This window comes from Apodemus sylvaticus, chromosome 5 (genome assembly GCF_947179515.1).
Source record: "Apodemus sylvaticus chromosome 5, mApoSyl1.1, whole genome shotgun sequence".
Classification (NCBI taxonomy): Eukaryota; Metazoa; Chordata; class Mammalia; order Rodentia; family Muridae; genus Apodemus; species Apodemus sylvaticus.
This window is the reverse complement of record NC_067476.1, coordinates 13,677,498-13,697,123: the sequence shown is the minus strand read 5'-3', so window position 1 is coordinate 13,697,123 and position 19,626 is coordinate 13,677,498. Positions and strand designations below refer to the sequence as shown.

At 41.2% G+C, this 19,626-nt stretch overlaps 1 protein-coding gene across 7 annotated transcripts in view; it reads left to right on the top strand.

The window, feature by feature from the left end:
• Window positions 1-19,626, top strand: part of Gapvd1 (GTPase activating protein and VPS9 domains 1) — an 80,307-nt gene that overhangs the window by 40,450 nt on the left and 20,231 nt on the right. For 4 of the 7 annotated variants that reach the window (XM_052182259.1, XM_052182260.1, XM_052182261.1 and 1 more), the window contains 10 exons: window positions 95-224; window positions 2,176-2,301; window positions 6,034-6,207; window positions 9,390-9,530; window positions 11,823-11,957; window positions 12,492-12,611; window positions 13,727-13,804; window positions 13,910-14,274; window positions 17,493-17,580; window positions 18,432-18,512. In XM_052182259.1, coding sequence (XP_052038219.1) covers window positions 95-224; window positions 2,176-2,301; window positions 6,034-6,207; window positions 9,390-9,530; window positions 11,823-11,957; window positions 12,492-12,611; window positions 13,727-13,804; window positions 13,910-14,274; window positions 17,493-17,580; window positions 18,432-18,512 — 1,438 coding nt within the window. The remainder of the gene's footprint in view (window positions 1-94; window positions 225-2,175; window positions 2,302-6,033; window positions 6,208-9,389; window positions 9,531-11,822; window positions 11,958-12,491; window positions 12,612-13,726; window positions 13,805-13,909; window positions 14,275-17,492; window positions 17,581-18,431; window positions 18,513-19,626) is intronic. The other 3 variants (XM_052182262.1, XM_052182264.1, XM_052182263.1) reach the window with 3 other exon arrangements.

Below are 19,626 nucleotides of genomic sequence, written 5' to 3'. Positions count from 1 at the left end.
ACTAAGAAGCACTTAAATTAACATTTTTGTAGTTTATTTGATTCTCAGTAGTCTTTCATTTGAAATAGGTCAGATTTTTATTATAATTTTTCAGGTTCTAAACATGCAGCTTTCGGATGGAGGACAAGGAGATGTCCCTGTTGATGAAAACAAACTCCACGGTAAACCTGATAAAACCTTGCGCTTTTCCCTCTGCAGTGATAATCTGGAAGGCATATCTGAAGGTGAAGGGTTACTTCATTCAGGGAGTGTGTGATTGAAGTTGTTTTGTGTTCTTTAAAGGAGCCTTATAAATTATAGTTAAGCCACCTGTGCCTCTCACTAAGGAGAATAATGAAATTTCCTCTAATGAGCTTTAACATGGCTGTAAGATTGTTTCCTGAGTAAAATTAAGATTGCAAGAGGCTGTTGGTCATCTAAAATGACAAGTCATGTCAGTGCTAAATGAGCAACAGCAGGTGTGTTTCTCTGTCTTGGCACCTGTACGAGCTTATAGAGCTCCTTTAGAAGGCTGTAATGCATGTGTGACGGGGAGAATGGGTTGCTGGCATTTCAGGATGTTGTGTATATGTTTTTACTGTTCTGTGTTCCTTTATCCACACACTCACACATGCCTTTATGATATGAACCAGGACACTGTGGAGTAAAAAAGGCAGACAAGGGTGGGCTGTAGTTGGTAGAGTGTTGGCCTGGCATTCCTAGACTTAATCTTCAGTAGTGGTGGGGGAAAAAGGAAACTCTTATACCAGATTGTGAAGTTAAGAGTTTGTCATTCCGTATGTTAAGACAGTTTATTTTATGAAAAAAGTTCAAGTTTAGAAACATTTAAAAGAAGACATAAATATCTTCTTTAACCTTTCAGAAAATCACTGATATTGTTCAATCTAGAAAATGTGGAAAGGAAATAAGCTCACTTTTAATTTTACTATTCTTTTAACAGTTAATATTTGATTATTTATAGCAAAATCAAGTTTATGGTGTTTTGTAACCTTTTTACATTATGTTTTGTTAACATTCCCTTTTTATTTTGTGTTTTTAAATAACATGCTTTTATTTTTATGTAATTTTTTTTTCATTATTTTGAGACAAGGTGTTACTGTCCCTGGCTGGCCCAGAATTCACTAAGTGACCTGACTGGACTTGCACTTAACAGAGATTCTCCTACCTCTATTTCCAAAGTGCTAGAATTAAAGGTGTGGTCACCATGCCAGGCAATTTCATCACCTTGGTGACAGAGGCAGGTGCATCTCTGAGTTGGAGGCCAGTTTGTCTACAGAGTGAGTTCCAGGGCAGAGAAACCCTGTCTTGAAAAAACAAAACCGGGCTGGAGAGATGGCTCAGCAGTTATGGGTACTGACTGCTCTTCCAAAGGTTCTGAGTTCAAATCCCAGTAACCACATGGTGGCTCACAACCATCCATAATGAAATCTGACACCCTCTTCTGGGGTGTCTGGAGACAGTTACAGTGTCCTTACAAAATATAATAAATAAATAAATAAATAAATCTTTAAAAAAAAAAAAAAAGGAAAAAGAAAAAACAAAACCAACAAGCAAAAGAATTGTCTGACTTGCTTGTCCTGTCAATGGCTTGCAGATAGCATAGGTTTTAAACTGGCCATTAAATCTTAGCCTTGGCTGCATTCATCTGGATGCACATATGGCCCTCAGCACTAACGATTTGGTCACCTTGCAGAACGTTTCCACGGAACGTCCAGGTCCATGAACCTGCTGCATCGCTCTGCATGTCTAGACGCTTCCTGCTCACTCTTTACTGCACACAAGCACAGAGAGTGCTCCTACTTTTTAAGTATGAGAGTAGTTCTTCAGTAAGAGTAGTTCTTCAGTAAGCAGCCTTAGGTTATTATTAGTTTTTTAAAGATCAATTTCTAGAGTCAGACCTGTTGGCTCAAAGGCATTTGTATTTTTAAGGAAATAAATACAATATTAAAAGCATCTTCAATCAGGCATGATGGCACATATCTGTAATTGCGGGGTTCAGAATGCTGAGGTAGAAGACTTGAATAGTGTAAGATTAGTCTGGGCTATATAGTGAGACCTTGTTTAGAAACAGAACAAAACCAGAAGAGAAATAAATACCATTTTTATGGCATGAAATATTACATGGTAACATGAACTTTTTAAAGAAGATTGCTGACAGGATAAACATTTCTCTAGGTCCTTCCAATCGTTCCAATTCAGTGTCTTCTCTTGACCTGGAAGGAGAGTCTGTATCTGAACTTGGGGCAGGACCTTCTGGGAGTAATGGAGTTGAAGCACTGCAGCTGTTAGAACACGAGCAAGGTAAAGTGGTGGGGTACACAGCTGTACAGGTAGGAAAGAATATGCATGACTTCAGGAAAGGTGGTCTGTTTGCTTGTCATTAAGTTGATTAGTGACCATTAAAGTTGTATTTATCCATAGCTCCTTCAGTTTTAAAAAGGTGTTTAGTTGGTAAGTGTATTATTTGAGCTTAAATTACACACAGCAGTATGAATTACTTTAAATTCTGTAATATTTATTATGGGGTACAATGATAACTACTAAGGGCTCAAGAACTTAGTTTAAGGAAAGAACACTGTGCAAATGGTTAAAAGCCTCCAAGTCCGATGACCTGAGTTTGATCCTTGGAACCCACCTAGTGGAAGATGAAAGTCAACTCCTATATGTTGTCCTCTGAGCGCCACACATGCACCATGGCACCAGTGTATGCATGTATACATGCACACGTGTATACACACATGAACAGAAAGATACAGGAGGTAAGAAGGTGACTCAGAGGGTAGATTGCCTGCCACAAAACATGGGGGTCCAAGTTTGGATCCCCAACAGTTACATAAGAAGCTGGGTGCTGGGGATAAAGTATGCACCACCACGCCCAGGCTTCAGCTCACCCTCCTTTAGATTTACTTATTGTATTGTTTTATCTCTATGAATGCCTTGCCTGCGTGTATATATGTGCACCACATGCATGCCTGGTGTCTACAGAGCCCATGTAAGCTGTCCTGAGGGTGCTAGGATTGAACCAGGGTAAATTTATGTGCACACCTTTAAGGATTTATTTATTATATGTAAGTACACTGTAGCCGTCTTCAGACATACCAGAAGAGGGTGGTCAGATCTCATTATGGATGGTTGTGAGCCACCATGTGGTTGCTGGGACTTGAACTCAGGACCTCTGGAGGAGCAGTCAGTGCTCTGAACTGCTGAGCCATCTCTCCAGCCCAATGTGCACACCTTTAAACTTAGCTGACCAATGGGTGATTGGGAGAGATGAAGAGGCAGAGACAGGTAGATCCCTGGCTCTCGGACCTCTTGCTACACACACATGAACACTGTCCATAAACTCTGACAAACAAAAACTTCTAGTTGGGGCACACATCCACAGCTAAGTTTGATTCTTTAGACTTTAGTGTATGTGAAAATTAGCTAGGGAGCTTTAAAAAAAAAATCTATTTTCCAAGCCGTCCTAGGAATATATTATTGAAAAAGAAAAGAGTATTGTCACTGGAATGTATGGTTTGTATAGAATTATTGTCATATTGGCTCCATTTTCAACTAATCAGTTAATATTAAATTATACATAACAGAGAAACCTGAAATTAGCACATAGCCAAGATGAAAATCACACCTTTGACAGGCATTCTGGATGATCACAGTGTACAAGTGGGCAGCCTTCACATATGAAATGCTAAGTTAAGAAGTGAATCACAGCCAGGCGGTGGTGGTGAACCCAGGATCTCTGCAAGAGTAGTCAGTGTTTCTAATCACTGAGCTACCCAACAAATATCTAAAATTTTTAAACCAGGAGCATTTAAAATGGGAATGTAGCTCAATGGTAGAGTGCTTGCCTAACATGTCCAGGGTCTGGATTTGAGCTAAAACACCACAAAGGTTTAAAACAAAGATATTCAATCCAAATAATTGCTTGGGAGGGTACTACTTGGCTCTGATCATGAAGTAAAGGAAAAGAGCTACTAGCCCTTGGCCCTTTTTAAATATTTTTCCTTTTCCAATTGAAAGCCACTACTCAACCCTTCAAAAATTACAGAAAAGAATTAATTCCGGGCGTGGTGGTGCACCCCTGTGATCCCAGCACTTGGGAGGCAGAGGCAGGTGGATTTCTGAGTTCGAGGCCAGCCTGGTCTACAGAGTGAGTTCCAGGACAGCCAGGGCTATACAGAGAAACCCTGTCTCGAAAAAACCAAATCCAAAAAACCAAAAATAAAAAAAAAAAAAAAACAAAAAAAAAACAATGTGAATCACAGTCTGGAACTTGACTCAGACAGGGTTTGTCTGTGTAGCCCACGCTGTGCTGGAACTCACTCTGTAGACCAGGGTGGCCTTAAACTCAAAAATCTGCCTGTCTCTGCTTCCCAAGTGCTGGGATTAAAGGCGTGCGCCACCACTGCCCGGCTTGACAAAACTTTTCTTGCAGAGACACAACACTCATCTATTCATCCCACATAGGGAGCCCACCATAGACCAAAGTCCATGGTGAACCATGACTTTTATTGGGGTTACTTACAGGAGCAGAAATGACTCAAAGGTGGCTGCATAAAGCCTACTCTAGCATGGTTGACAATGCACAAAGCTGGGAGCCAGGAGCACACTGTACAACCTGCGGGCTGCTCAACAGCTTGGAGAGTGTCCTTTCCAAGTGACGTGGTGTAAAACTCTCCCAGGCAGCTCAGCTGGTTTGTACTGCTGCTAGGCAGCAGGTTTGGTCTCAGATTCTTCTTTGCAACTTGGCTTTTCTTGACTCCATTCATCGGAAAGGAACTGCACTTTTCCCATTTATTCTGGTGTGGATGGAGGAACCCAGTGAACCAGATCAATCTCAGGAGCTTCCTAAAGCATTTTGAGTTACCTCCTGCTTAGAGAGTTCTTACAGAATAGAATGTTTCAATCTTACAGAAAATGGTTAAATAATATTTTCAAGAGGACTTATTCTTTCACAGTATCCTGGTTCAATCCTAGTACCCTCAGGACAGCTTACATGGGCTCTGTAGACACCAGGCATGCATGTGGTGCACATACATACATGCAAGCAAGACATTCATAGAGATAAAACAATACAATAAGTAAATCTAAAGGAGGGTGAGCTGAAGCCTGGGCGTGGTGGTGCATACTTTATCCCCAGCACCCAGGAAGCAGGCAAGCTATATTGGTCTACATATAGAGACCATATCTTAAAAAAAAAAAAAAAAAAAAAAAAAAAAGCAAGCAAGCAAATTGAGAGCTAGATTTGGTGACCTATGCCTGTAATCCTATCATTGAGAGAGTGAAGTGGGAAGATCATAAATTTATGCTATTTTGAGGACTTGTCTTATAAGCAAAAACACCAACACCAAAAACCAAATCAAAATTTTACAGAAAGGAAAGTGACAAGAATGACTTATGGGTCTGGGTAGAAGCTCAGTGGGTAAGAGTGCTTGCTTTAGTCTGACTCTCTAGCACCATGTCAGAGTCAGGCATGGCCGTGTGTGCCTGTAATCTCAGCACTGGGCCACAGACAGGACAATCTGTGAAGCTTGCTTAGCTAAAATTCTGAGCTTTCGTTTCAGTGGAAAGTGGAAAGCAGTAGCAGGGGTTCTTCTGGCTTCTGCATCCGTTTGCACATCATACACACAAAGCAAACTGTAGGAAGTTGGTCTAGGAAAGAAGGAGAACCCTAGAATGCACACTTGAACTATCGCCAAGTGAAATAGTTTACATATGGATTTGCTGCCTAATTATTAACACAGTGATGGGATCCAGTAAGCTACCCCAAACATTTATTTTTACCTTCCTGTCTAGGTTAGTTTTTCTCTGGGCACCTCTGTCTCCCTTCAGCAGTGGTTAGGTGGAGGTGGATGGGGGCAGGCAGTCTCTGCTTATCTTAACTGGGGTTAACCAGTGGGGAGCAGGCCAGATCTATGTGCTTATTAATGATAAAATGAATAACCTGAACTTTAAAGACAGAATTTTCTCAGGTTAACCAAGAAGTTGTAGCTATGCCACCATTTGTAAAGTACTTAAATTTGTTTTTGATAGCTACAACACAAGATAATCTTGATGATAAACTGAGGAAGTTTGAGATTCGTGACATGATGGGACTAACCGATGACAGGGACATATCCGAGACGGTGAGTGAGACCTGGAGCACTGATGTCCTGGGAAGTGACTTCGACCCGAACGTTGATGAAGATCGTTTGCAAGAGATTGCAGGTAACTGGTGCTCAAAGGCTGTGGGAATGAGTAGCCATTTAGTTATTACATGTTTGTTCTTCATGGGAGTGGGTAGTTCTTGCCTGGAAAGCTGGTATCCACATGGAACAGGACATTTGAGTACTTAACCTAAATAGCCATGAGTTACCTTCTGTGTTAATCTTTTCCACTTTCCACCTTCTTTAAAAACCAGAAAAACTAAGACTGGTAAGATGGCTGAGCTGGCAAAGGCACCAGTTGCTAAGTCTCATGACCTGACTTTGATAGCTAGGATCTATATAGGGAAGGAGAGAACTGTCCTCTGTGAGTTGTCCTCTGACACCATGTATGCCATGGTATGCACATGCACACACTGTTAAAAGCAAAACCAAAAACAAACAGCCAAAGAAAAGAAGGCCAGATTAATCTCAGCACTTGGGACAGGAACTCTGTGAGTTCAAGACCAGCCTGATCTACAGAGTGAGTTCTAGGATAGCCAGGTCTGCACAGAGAAACTCTGGCTCAGTGAAACAAAGCAAAGCAAAACAAAACAACAAAACAAAACAAACAAACAAAAAAAAACCAAAAAAAAAAAAAAAAAAAAAAAAACCAAAAAAAAAAGGAAGAAAAGACAGATGAGTCTTTTGAGTCAGTTTCCTGTCAAGTCTTCTCCTTGGAGCATAGTATATGTTCTTGGTCTGTAGGAGGCTAAAAACCGTACCTTGAAATTTTTTACAGATTGTAGCCATAAAATATGGACGAGTAGAATACTAAAGAGAGCTAGAGAGCCTGGTGGTGGTGGCGCACGCCTGTAATCCCAGCACTCTGGGAGGCAGAGGTAGGCGGATTTCTAAGTTTGAGGCCAGCCTGGTCTATAGAGTGAGTTCCAAGATAGCCAGGGCTATACAGAGAAACCCTATCTCGAAAAAACCAAATCCAAAAAACCAAACCAAACCAAAACAAAACAAAACAAAAAAAAAAAAAGCATAAAATGAGAGCTAGAGGTGTAAGGTGTAGCCATTTGTAGAGCACTAGCTGTGCATTTGTGATGCTCTGAGAATCCCCCTCAAGCACCACAGAACCATAGAAAACAATGGAGTGAATTCATCTATGCAAGCCTTAACTCAGTTGCAAAGGATAACCAGGTTTTCCTTTTTTAAAATATCATCAGTTTATTGTGCTATGACATTCAAAAATCCATGTGTTTTAGAATGCTGTTTTGTAAGTTCTGAAATACTTCATACAGCTATATAGTTACCATCTTCATTTTCTTTTTATGGAAAATATCAACCAAAGACAACAGACAATAGTAGGAGTTACTGCGCTAGGCCCTGAGCATCAGTACTAGACTCACATGGCCAGTTTTGACCTCCCATTCTTCATGCTTAGACAAGTTCCAGATACTCTTTTTTTCTTTTAAAGTTTTATTTGTATTTCATGTGTATGCATGTCTGCATGAATATATGTGTGCCACATGTACCTTGTGTCTGCAGAAGTCAAAAGAGGGCATTGGATCCCCTGAAATTATCATTACAGACAATTGTGAGTCACTGTGTGAGTCCTCTAACTGAACCTGGGTCTTCTGCAAGTGCAGTAAGTGCTCTTAACTGTTGAGCCCGCTCTTTAGGCCCTTATTTGCAGTTTATTTAATATTATATCTGTAAAAGGTAGTTTTTACGGGTACCTATTCTCAAAACTTTTTCATGACCTGAAATAGAGTTATTCTTTTATCAGATTGAATCAAATGTAGTATAGAATTCCAACCTGGAGTATTTTTTCTTGGTGTTTATTTTTCTGTGTGTATGAGTGTTTGCCAGCATATGTATCTGTGCACCACTTGTGTGTGGTTGCTACAGAGGCCAGAAGAGAACGTTGGGTCCTCTGGCACTGGAGTTAGAGCTACTTGTGAGCTGCTGTGTAATTGCTGGGAGTTAGACCAGGTCCTCTAGAAAAGGAGCAGTTTTTAACTGCTGAGCCATCTCTTTTCATCGTGACTCTGTTAAACATAGGTATATAATATTGCATTCCTTTCACTTGTGTTTTTAGTAGTGTATAGAGATTTCTCAGTTGGTTTTGCATTACTTTGTTCCACATGTCAAAGCAGTATTTTTCTTGGCCACAAGCAGTATTTGCAGTTGACTGAGTGCTAAGAAGGGGCCATGTAATCTCTTTGCAAATGTGTTTAATGCTTTGAATTTGTGGCTATTATGCTAGAAGAAAACTTGGCTTGTATACCTTTCTGTGGTTATAGTCTCTGGATTTTTGTAGTTCCTGTAAGACTATAAATTTTATAAAGGTAAAAAAAAAAAAGATATCAAGGGCCTAGATCAGATTTGCTGAGAAACCTTGGTGAAAATAAATTGGCATGAGTGCCTGGGGAGATGGATGGCCCAGTGGTTAAGAACACTGGTCTTCCAGAGGTCCTGAGTTTGGTTCCTAGCAACCACATGGTGGCCTACAATCATGCATAACATGATCTGATGCCCTCTTCTGTTATGCAGATGTACATGCAGATAGAGTACTCATAGGTAAAGAAAATAAATCTTTATTTTTAAGATTTATTTATTTAGATGAGTACACTGTAGCTGTCTTCAGACACATCAGAAGAGGCTATCAGATCCCATAACAGATGGTTGTGAGCCACCATGTGGTTGCTGGGAATTGAACTTAGGATCTCTGGAAGAGCAGTCAGTGGTCTTAACCATTGAGCCATCTCTCCAGCCCCCAAACTAAGTAAATCTTAAAAAAATTTGATATAAACCTAAACATGTGTTTTCCCTGTAGAGAGATAGAGTGAAGCAGGATGAACTTAATGAAAAGGGGGTTGTAGGGCTGGAGATGGCTTAACAGATATGAGAACTACCCTGACTGCTCTTGAGAGGAGAGGACCCAAGTTCAGTTTCTAGGACCTATACGGTGACTCACAGCTGTCTGTATTCCAGGGTATTTGATGCCTTTTCTGATCTGCACCAACTCTTACATGTATATGGTATGCATACCTTAGGCGCGCGCACACACACACACACACAAACTAAATGTTTAAAACAAAATAATGAAAGAAAAGAAGTTGTGCAGTGTCCCCAACTGGGAACCGTGTTTTTAGTGTCCTGCTTAAATGAAATGGTCCCACCTCAGCTCCTCTCTCGTGTTCAGAGACTCCCCTCTTTGCTTTCTTTCTAACACTTTGTTCTCCCTGGTTACAGGTGCAGCAGCAGAGAATGTGTTAGGCAGTTTGCTGTGCCTTCCAGGCTCAGGGTCAGTCCTCCTTGACCCTTGCACTGGCTCTACCATATCAGAGACCACAAGTGAAGCTTGGAGCGTAGAGGTATTGCCAAGTGACTCAGGTTAGTATGCCGCCATTGTTTGCTCTTTCCTTTCTGTGGAACTTTAACATGGAAGCTCTCTTGATTTTTTTTTTTTTTTAAAGATTGATTTACTTATTTATTATATGTAAGTACACTGTAGCTGTCTTCAAACACCAGAAGAGGGTGTCAGATCTCTTTACAGATGGTTTTGAGCCACCATGTGGGTGCTGGGATTTGAACTCATGACCTTCGGAAGAGCAGTTGGTGCTCTTACCTACTGAGCCATCTCTCCAGCCCCAGCTCTCTTGATTTTTGTGTTAGGTATATTTTGCCAAATGACATACATTTATATGTTTTTCTGTTTTGTTTTTTGAGACAGGCTCTGGCCCTAACTGACTTTGAATTTAAAATCCTTCTGCCTCAATCTCTTAAGTACTAAACTCTCAAGACGTTTACCACAGCACCTGATGACTCAATATAGATAGGGCAAATATCAGACAGTCATACTGTTAAAAATTTCAAGTAGAAAATTAGAATACTTTTTTTTTAAAGACTTATTTATTTTATATGTGAGTACACTGTAGCTGTCGTCAGACACACCAGAAGAGGGCATCAGATACCGTTACAGATGGTGTGAGCCACCACATGGTTGCTGAGAATTGAAGTCAGGATCTCTGGAAGAGCAGTCAGTGCTCTTAACTGCTGAGCCACCTCTCCAGCCCATTAGAACACTTTCTATCAAGGAAAAATGTGTTGTTGGTCAGCATTGATTAACATAGCAAGTGCTTTCTGGGTGATGGTGGTGCAGGCCTTTAATCCCAGCACTCTGGAGGAAGAGGCAGGCGGATCTCTGAGTTCGAGGCCAGTGTGGTCTAAGTGGGCTATACAGAGGAACCTGTTTGAAAAAAGAAAGGAAGGATGGAAGGAAGAGAAAGAAAAGAAAGAAAAGAAAGGAAAGAAAGAAAAGAAAGAAAGAAAGAAAATAATGATAACAACATAGCAAGTGTTTCTGAGACTGTATGTTAAATTATATTTGAAGTAATTGTTTGGAACTGAGTTTTGTGTGTATGACATGTTTAGAATCTTTTATCATATCATCCCAGGATGAGAGTAGCAACCGAGCTCAGACTACATATTTGAGTTCCTAGTCAACATCCTTATTTATCCCTAAATGGCCAGGCCAGAGACGGCTTAGTGAATAAAGGTGCTTACAGCCGGGCCTGATGACTTGAGTTCAGTCTTCTTCCAAAGGAGAGAAGTATATACACATGGATGCAATAAATGTAAAGTTTTCCCTGGGAATAACTTTTTCATTTTAAGATATGTCTAAAGTTTGTTTGATTGGCTATTATAATTATCTTTTTAAGATAAAAACCATTTTTTAAAAATGGTATGTTCATATAGGTATGCGCACACGTAAATGCAGGTGCCCATGGACTCCAGAAGAGGTTATTGAGGGGCTGGAGTCTGGCATTAAAGGCAATTGTGAGCCACCCAATGTGAGTGCTGGGAACTGAACCCCATCCTCTGAGGACCAGCAGACACTCTTTACCATTGACCTACCTCTCCTGCACTAATTTATTATTTTTATTTTCTGTTTTGAGTATTTGTGTTCATGTAAATATGTACATAGCATGTGCGCAGATTTACAGATCTACAGAGGCCAGAAGAGAACATCAGATTCCCTGGGACTAGAGTCCCAGTCATTTATGAGCTGCCATGTGGGTCCTTTGAACTGAACCCAGGTCTTCTATAAGAGCACCAAGTACTCTTAAGCACTGAGCCTTCTCTACAGTCTTTTAAAAGAGAATTAATTTGATGGCACATACATATAATATTAGCTTGTGATATATAGTGAAATCCCCATCTCAAAAAGTTAGTAGATAAATTATTAAGTAAAGAAACTATTTTTCTTTCTTTATTTTTGGGATGGATTGAGACAGGATCTTATCATGTAGCTCAGGCTGTTCCTGGAACTGCCAGTGTATTTCAGTCTGGCCTCAAACTCACAGAGATCCACCTGCCTCTGTCTATTGAGTCATGCCCATTTTAAGTGCTATTGAAAACATTGAGATTTAGAGAGTTGATACAGTGTTATATATTGTTCTGTGTTCCTATTGTTTAGTTTACATGTCAACCAAGAATGTGCTTTTTTAAAAAGAGTAGTCTAGAAGTAGTTTTCATCGGTACATAATGAACTAGTGTGTGTATCATAACCTTGCCTTCTTTAAACTATGATCTAACTAGCTTTGCTAAATAGCTTAGACTTACAAATCTCTTTATTCTCCAATAGTTTATATGTCTAAGTCACAAAAGCTCTTTTCTGTTCAGAGGCTCCAGACTTAAAGCAGGAAGAGCGCCTCCAAGAACTGGAGAGCTGTTCTGGACTGGGCAGCACGTCTGATGATACAGATGTCAGGGAGGTCAGTTCCCGCCCCAGCACACCAGGCCTCAGTGTTGTGTCCGGTATGTCTGTCTTGTTTTAAGGACTAGGAATTTGAAGGCATCCCCTTCTTTTTGTTTATAAAGTGTTACCAAAGAGATACTGGGTTTTGTTATTGAACCCAGAACTCAGGCATGTTAGTCATGTGCTCTGTCACTGAGCTGTATCTCCATCCCCGAGAGATATGTTATTTAAGTTCTCAGTAGTCCCCAGGAAGCAAAATTAATTTTATAGCTCCATGATCTCTGAGAACTTAATATGTGGCTTTTACAGCCTGTTGAAATAATGGACGAACCATTCCTCTTTCTGCTCTTGAAATTTATGGTATCTTTTGCTATAGTATTTAAGTATAGTGTGTAATTCTGATGATATTGTATAAAGCAAGATAAGTGTATTTGAACAACAGTGGTAACTTGGCAGCACTCAGCAACTCACATGTGTAGATAGATAGCTTGAAAAGGAATTTATTTTTCCAAACTCCATAAAATTTTGTGTAATTACTTTGTTCTTTTTGCAGTTTATTTATTTACTTATATATTTTTGCTGTATTTTCTAAGGTATAAGTGCTACATCAGAGGATATTCCTAATAAGATCGAAGACCTGAGATCTGAGTGCAGTTCTGATTTTGGGGGTAAAGATTCTGTTACTAGTCCAGATATGGATGACATAGCCCATGGTAAGTTGTGCAAGTGAGAATGACTTTTTAAGGTGATCGTTATCATGTCCTCAATTACATTCAGAAGGTAGAGGCAAGGAAATATCTATGAGTTTAAGATTTTCCTGGTCTACATAGTGAATTCTAGGTTAGCCAAGTCTACATAGTGAGTCCTTATCAAAAAAAAAAAAGAAAGAAAAAGAAAAAGAATAAAGAGGGGGAAAAACCCCAAAACAGCAACCCCCAAACAACTGTCTCTAGCTCTAGTTCCAACAGGACCCAGTGTCCTCCTCTGGCCTCCATTGACACTGCATGTATATGATACACAGATAGGCACGCAGGCAGAACACTCATACACACAAAATAAAAGTGATATAAAAAGGTATCCACAAATAAGATTAACAAAGATCGTGTACTGCTGGCATTTGGTCCATTAGTATAGCTCTTTAGGCATAACTTGTCAGTGTGTACTTGGGGATCTAGAGGTTCATATTCTAAATTTGAACTCAGTTACAACTATTTCTAGAAATCTGTTGTAAGTAAATTCATGAATGGAGAAAGTTTTAGTCTCTGTATACTTCCTATCTTAATATTTCTAGTTGTGTTAAGACATTCTTTAAGGGTATCTTTCGGAGCGGAGTTCTACAGTCTAAAATAGTACATTTAGAAATTAGAATTAATTTCATGGCATTATATATTCATTGCACTCATGAATTCCTTTAAAAGCAAGACATTTGCTGTAATCAATATTAGACTTTCAAATTCTACAGTTCTCTACCTCTTCTCCAGATAATATTGCTTGTTTTTATGCTGGGAGAAATGTGTCTTAGAGAAGCTGAGCCATTAGTTAAAAATGGGTGAGGTCTCATGGCGGCCTTCTTCACACTAACTAGAATAGAGTTTGTCTAGTAGGTGATGAACATGTGGGTGCTATTCCCTCTAATGGAGTGGAAATCCCTACATGCAGATTAAAATGTGGGATAATCAGAATTTGATACTTATTTATTTATTGCTGGGATGCGTCTCAAGTTCTAACTGACTAAGAGAGAGAAGCTGTGGAAGAGTCTCAGCGCCCTCTTCAGTACTGGAGTGCTGTCTGCATGTGGCTTGGTCTCATGGTGTGCCTCTTGTTGTAGGCGCTCACCAGCTGGCCTCTCCTCCCTCTCAGTCAGAGTCTCTGCTCACCATGTTTGACCCACTGTCCTCACATGAAGGTAAGCTTGTGGTATGAACTTTTAGACTCTGTCATAAACAGAAGCAAGAGATGTAGACCTTTTTTGATTAGTTCTTTCCTGAAAAGCTTCTTTTCTGTGTTACAGGGGCTTCTGCTGTTGTAAGGCCGAAGGTTCACTGTGCCCGGCCCTCGCATCCACCTCCGGATCCTCCAATCCTGGAAGGTGCAGTGGGAGGAAATGAGGCCAGGTTGCCCATCTTTGGTTCTCACGTTTTAACTGCAGCTGAAATGGAGGCATTCAAGCAGAGACACTCTTACCCTGAGAGACTGGTTCGCAGCAGAAGCTCTGATATAGTGTCTTCTGTGCGGCGGCCCATGAGTGACCCCAGCTGGAGCCGGCGTCCAGGGAATGAAGAACTCCCTCCAGCTGCAGCCACTGGTGCTACTTCCTTGGTGGCTGCGCCCCACTCGTCATCTTCGTCCCCGAGTAAGGACTCTTCCAGAGGAGAGGTATGAGGCACAGCCTTGTAGGATTTGCATGTTATAGTCGGTCAGTGTTCTGTCTGGTGGATTCCCATGGTGTCTGAAATGAATATGGACTCTGAATTCAAGATTAAGGGTGACTATGGTTACTATTAAAGATGATCTGTCATGCCAGGAGGTATGGTACACAGCTTTATTAATCCCAGTACTCGGGAGGCAGAGACAAATGGTTGTCTGTGAGTTCGAGACTAGCCTTGTCTATAGAGCAAGTTCTAGAATGGCCAGGGCTACACAGAGAGACCATGTCTCAAAAAACAAAAACAAAACAGAAAAATCTACCTAATAATCCATCATGCTGCTAGAATTGGTTTTGTAAGAATCTTGCCTTTGACAGCACTTAGGTCTTTTCTCCATGCTGTTCTATGTCTAATCACACACAGAACACTTTTGTGGTTCAATGAGGTTTCTCACTTGTGATTTGAAAGTCATACAGTTGGGAAGACAAACACATCTTTCTCATTAGAAAGTAAGTTTCTAACCCAGTTCTTCTCTCCTTTTGATGAGTTTGATGAGTTTCCTATAAATGCCACATTGTTCTGCATGCACTCTGACACACTCACTCTGTCATGTCTCCCCAGTCGCCAGCATTATGTTCTTCTCATTTAGTTTTTGTTGTTGTCCTTGGCTTTTGAGACAAGATCTCATTATGTAGACTAAGCTGACTGGGAACTCCTTATGTAGACCAGGCTAGTCTTGAACTTGTGATAATCCATGCATCTGCCTTCTGAGTGTTGAGTTCACACTGGAGAGCCGCTCTGCCTAGTCCATGGTTTAGAGCAGGACCCAGCAGGACACAGGCTGTATATCGGCCTTTTCACTCCTTCACTCTGCTGCTCCTTCAGTTTTGCCTTGGCCAGTTTTCTTGAGATTACTTATTTATTTTTATTTTTGTTTTTGAGACATTTCTCTGTGTAGCCCTGGCTGTCCTAGAACTCACTCTGTAGACCAGACTGCCCTTGAACTCAGAGATCTGCCTCCCAAGTGCTAGGGATTAAAGGCATGCACCACCACTGCCCTGACTGGATTTTTTAAATTATTCTTCTTCTCTTATATATTATGTTTGGAGTATAGTTTCCCATTCCTCCTCCCCTGAGATTATTTTTATTTTCTGTGTATAATATATTTACACATCTGCCCATATGTATATCTGTGTACCATGTACAAATAGCACCTGCAGAAGCCAGAAAAGGACATTGGGTCTCCTAAGACTAGAGTCCTAGAAGGCTGTGAGCCACCATGTGGGTTCTGGGAATGAGACCTGTGTCCTATGGAAGAGCAGCCAGTGGGGGGCTGCATTATCATATTCTGTCTCGTCCTGGGGTGAGCTATCTCTTCAAGGGCCGCAAGGGCCTTTGGGTCAAAATTTATTTTTCAGAAATTGAGATGTCAGAGCTCATTGCTGTGGTGTGTTGCTGCTTTCAGAGCTTCTCAGAACAGAGAGGGGAGGGTGTGTGTGTGTGTGTGTGTGTGTGTGTGTGTGTGTGTTTAGGTGTGTATACACAGTCACCCCTGTATTCATTTCTGTCTCTGTCTTTCTTGGCATAGAGAGACTAATGAGTGGATACTGAAGATTTAGTTTGAGTCTAGAAATAATAGATTTTATTTTGTTTTCCCCCTTTCTTGTGCTTTGACTTCTCATGGTGAGAAACCTGCTTTTGTTGTTCATGTGTGTTCCTAAGGAGTTTGCCCATAGATATATTTTGTGTCCTCATGACTTCCCTGCCACATAGTTCTCAATTGATAATTATTAGTATAATTTTCTCTTCTCCTTTCACATGAAGCCTTTTAAGAAACATTTCCTCTGAGGTAGAAATAGATACAGTTAATTACAAAGAAGAAAGCACTCTGAGAATAAGAGTGAATTGGTGGGCAGAGAGAAAAGGCTCCTGCTCAAACAGCCAAGAATATATAGTCCCAATTGTAAAAATGAAAAAAAGGGGCTGGAGAGGTGGCTCAGCAGGAAAGAACACCGACTGCTCTTCCGAAGGTCCTGAGTTCAAATCCCAGCAACCACATGGTGGCTCACAACCATCTGTAATGAGATCTGACGCCCTCTTCTGGTGTATCTGAGGACAGCTACAGTGTACTTACATATAATAAATAAATACATCTTTAAAAACAAAATGAAAAAAAAAAGGGAATTCCGAGATTTCCTGAGGTCACGTTATAGGCTAGTAATGATTCTCAGCTCTGCCCTTCGATGTGAACAGAGTTAATGGTGATAGTATAATTGGAGAGCAGAGCAGGGTAGGCAGGTAGGCTTGATGGTCAGCTGTGTCACATGTAAGCTATGTACCTTAGGGAAGATCACCTCATTTAGCTTCATGGTCTTCATTTATGAAAAGGACTGTGACCAGGTATGGTAATGCATACCTTTAATCCCAACACTTAGGAGGCAGAGGCAGGTAAATCTCTGTGAGTTTGAGGCCAGCCTGGTCTATGGAATGAATTCTAGGACAGCCAGGACCACACACAGAAATCCTGTTTTCATTAAAAAAAAGGACTTCTTGGTAGCTCGTGCTTATAATTCCAATAATTGGGAGGATGAGATAGTTGGTGAGAAAGAAGTTAGCCTGGTCCAAATAGTGCATTTAAGGCCATCCTGGGCTACAGATTGAGATCCTGTCTCAAAACAAAAACTAACATCCCTTAATAACAGCCATTTTATCAGGCAGCTGAGAGGATTGTTCTCAGAATCAGTTCTGACACACCAGGTTACTACTGCTGCACCATACCATCTTCCCCCTGTTAAAAAGCACTTAGGGTTTTACTTAGGGTTTCCAATTGTGTTTCTTTTGCTTTTGTGCTGAGGATTGAGCCCTGCTAAGCACTTGCTCTCCCAATGAGTTCTATTCTAGTTCCTTCCTTCATAGGTGTTCTGTGGATACCCTCCATAACTCACTGTTAGGCCTTTGGTTTGCTAGCAGTATGGAGTACCTAGCTTCAAACACCTCAGGCTGCCCTGAGGGGTACGTCCCTATCTCTTGCAGAGAGTACCTGGAGGTGATAGAGTTCTGTGCTGTGGCTCAGTGGTGCAGTGCCCTGGGCTCCATCCAGCACTGTCCTCTTCCCCAGCTAGCACCCAAAAGAGCAAATAGGACTGACTTACAGACTTACTAAAACCCTTTTCATAGCAACTTATCCTGCTGCTCAACTCCAAATAACACATCCAACTTTCTCTCCAGACTGAGGAGCGCAAGGACAGTGATGATGAGAGGTCAGACAGGAGCAGACCTTGGTGGAGAAAGCGCTTTGTTTCAGCTATGCCTAAAGGTAATTTCACAAAACTTCAGAGTGCTATCTGTAAGAACAAAGCCTTGAGTCTCTTTGGAGAGCAGTGTGGCCACGCCTCTGTGATGCTGCAGGGCGGTCTCTAGCTGTGTGGAAGTGTAGAACTGCTGTCATTGAGAAGAATGCTCTGGCAGAGCTTTAAAGGGCCTCTTCTTTGTGGGAAGTGGCTGTGGTGTCCTAGATGAAGATCATGCCAGTCACTGTCATTAAATGTGGAGGACTCTTGGCATGCTGCTGTTAACTTAATGTTGAATTGCCATTTTGACATTCCTGGAGCAAATCTAAGCTTTTCATGTCTATGTGCATTGAAAGCGTGAGTGCCCTACAGATGTAGATAGTGTCTATTGTGGAACGGAGTTGTATACATTTATTTTTCTTGAATAGCCTGACATCCTTTAAGTTGGCAAAATTTCTCTTCCTGGAAAAAGATGCTGCCCAAAAGTTGGGGTCCTCTTCCATAGGCCTCTTCCCAGGCTGTGGCGCTTAGGAGCTGAGGAGACCTGCATCTGCCCGTGCTCTGGCCCACTTAATGGAGAGAGTGCGTGAGGCAGGAGCTCTGTTCTTCTGGCAAATCTAAGAGGCATTGGTTTTGACTTATTCTCAGTGGATCCTCATTAAATCATTCTTTCCATGGCAAAAGACTCCACAGCAGATTCTGAAAGCTTCTTTAAGAACCGTTGATGCTATTTTAACAGTGATTATCTGTTCACACTTGGGATTTCTTAGCTTTTAAAGTTTCAACCTCCTTGCACTTAGAAATGTTGGCACGGCAGCTAACTTCCGAGGAGTGTAGTATGTTATATGTCACAGTACTGACTTTATTTAATTTCCAGCTCCTATACCATTTAGAAAGAAAGAAAAACAAGAAAAAGACAAAGATGATCTGGGGCCTGACAGATTCTCAACACTCACAGGTTTGTAGACCCATGGGCTTCCTGGCTCCTTCATTCCCAGAGCACATATTTCATAACACTTTTTCTTGGGTGCCATAAGCGTTACCTTCTTAGAAGAGTATGTTTGTGTGTGTACGGCTGGGAGTATGTTCTTCGTGGCTCTGTGGTTCCCCCTAGAGGCCACAGTGGGTCTCGGTGTGCTCTTCCTACAGACCGCCACCACCATCACCATCCTCATTACCATAACCTGTTTCTGACAAAGCCTGCACCCAGCTCAGCACCCAGGGACCATGCCACCTGACTGCTGGAGTGTATGGGGCTGCCCACCTGCCTCCAGTGCTATGCACGCCCTGTCTCTGGGTCACTGGTTGGACAGTTTTCTCGAACACTGATCATAGGACACTAAATTTATTTTCATCTGTAGTTTGCTCTAGCTTATTCAGGATCACAATGAAATGCTATTTTATCTAATCATTTTATTTTTTTATGATTAAAGTATTTGTTCAACAGTATTCCGAATGCCAACCATTCTAGTAAAAGTTAAAGACTTTTTTTTACAGCTTGAACCATTATAATGCTGTCTGACCCATGGCAGAGCTTTAGGGGTCTTCCTTCTTCAACACCTGTGTTTCTGCAGCTTCCTGGGTAGCTTAAAAGCATCCGTGAGCTAGCATGAATGACCATATTTGAATCTGATAGCTGTGCCTTGAGTCTTAGATGCTGTAGACCAGCTAGATGGGAGTTCACCTCTCAGTTCTTTTTTCCTTACCTTAATCTTAAGGTGTGTTATCTTCCCTTCCTCCTAAGTTAACAATAAGCTTTTAAATTTAAAAGTGGAAAAAGTCTTTAGAACGTGGTCTCAAAAGTGACCCACACGGTACATGCAGTACCCCATTCTGACATGTGCTCTAATGTCTAGTTGTGCGTGTTAGGTGCCCTCCATATCTCAGCTCACAAAGCTCTTTCTCATTAGATACAGCAGCTCTCACATGATCAAGGGATGAACAGAAAGAGCAGCTGAACAGGCCATAGTTCCCTGCCTCATGAGAGCAGCCTAGCATGTTCTAGTCAGTTAGTAAATATCTGTTGATCATCTGACTCATGCCAGACACTATAGTAGATACTGTGGGTATTA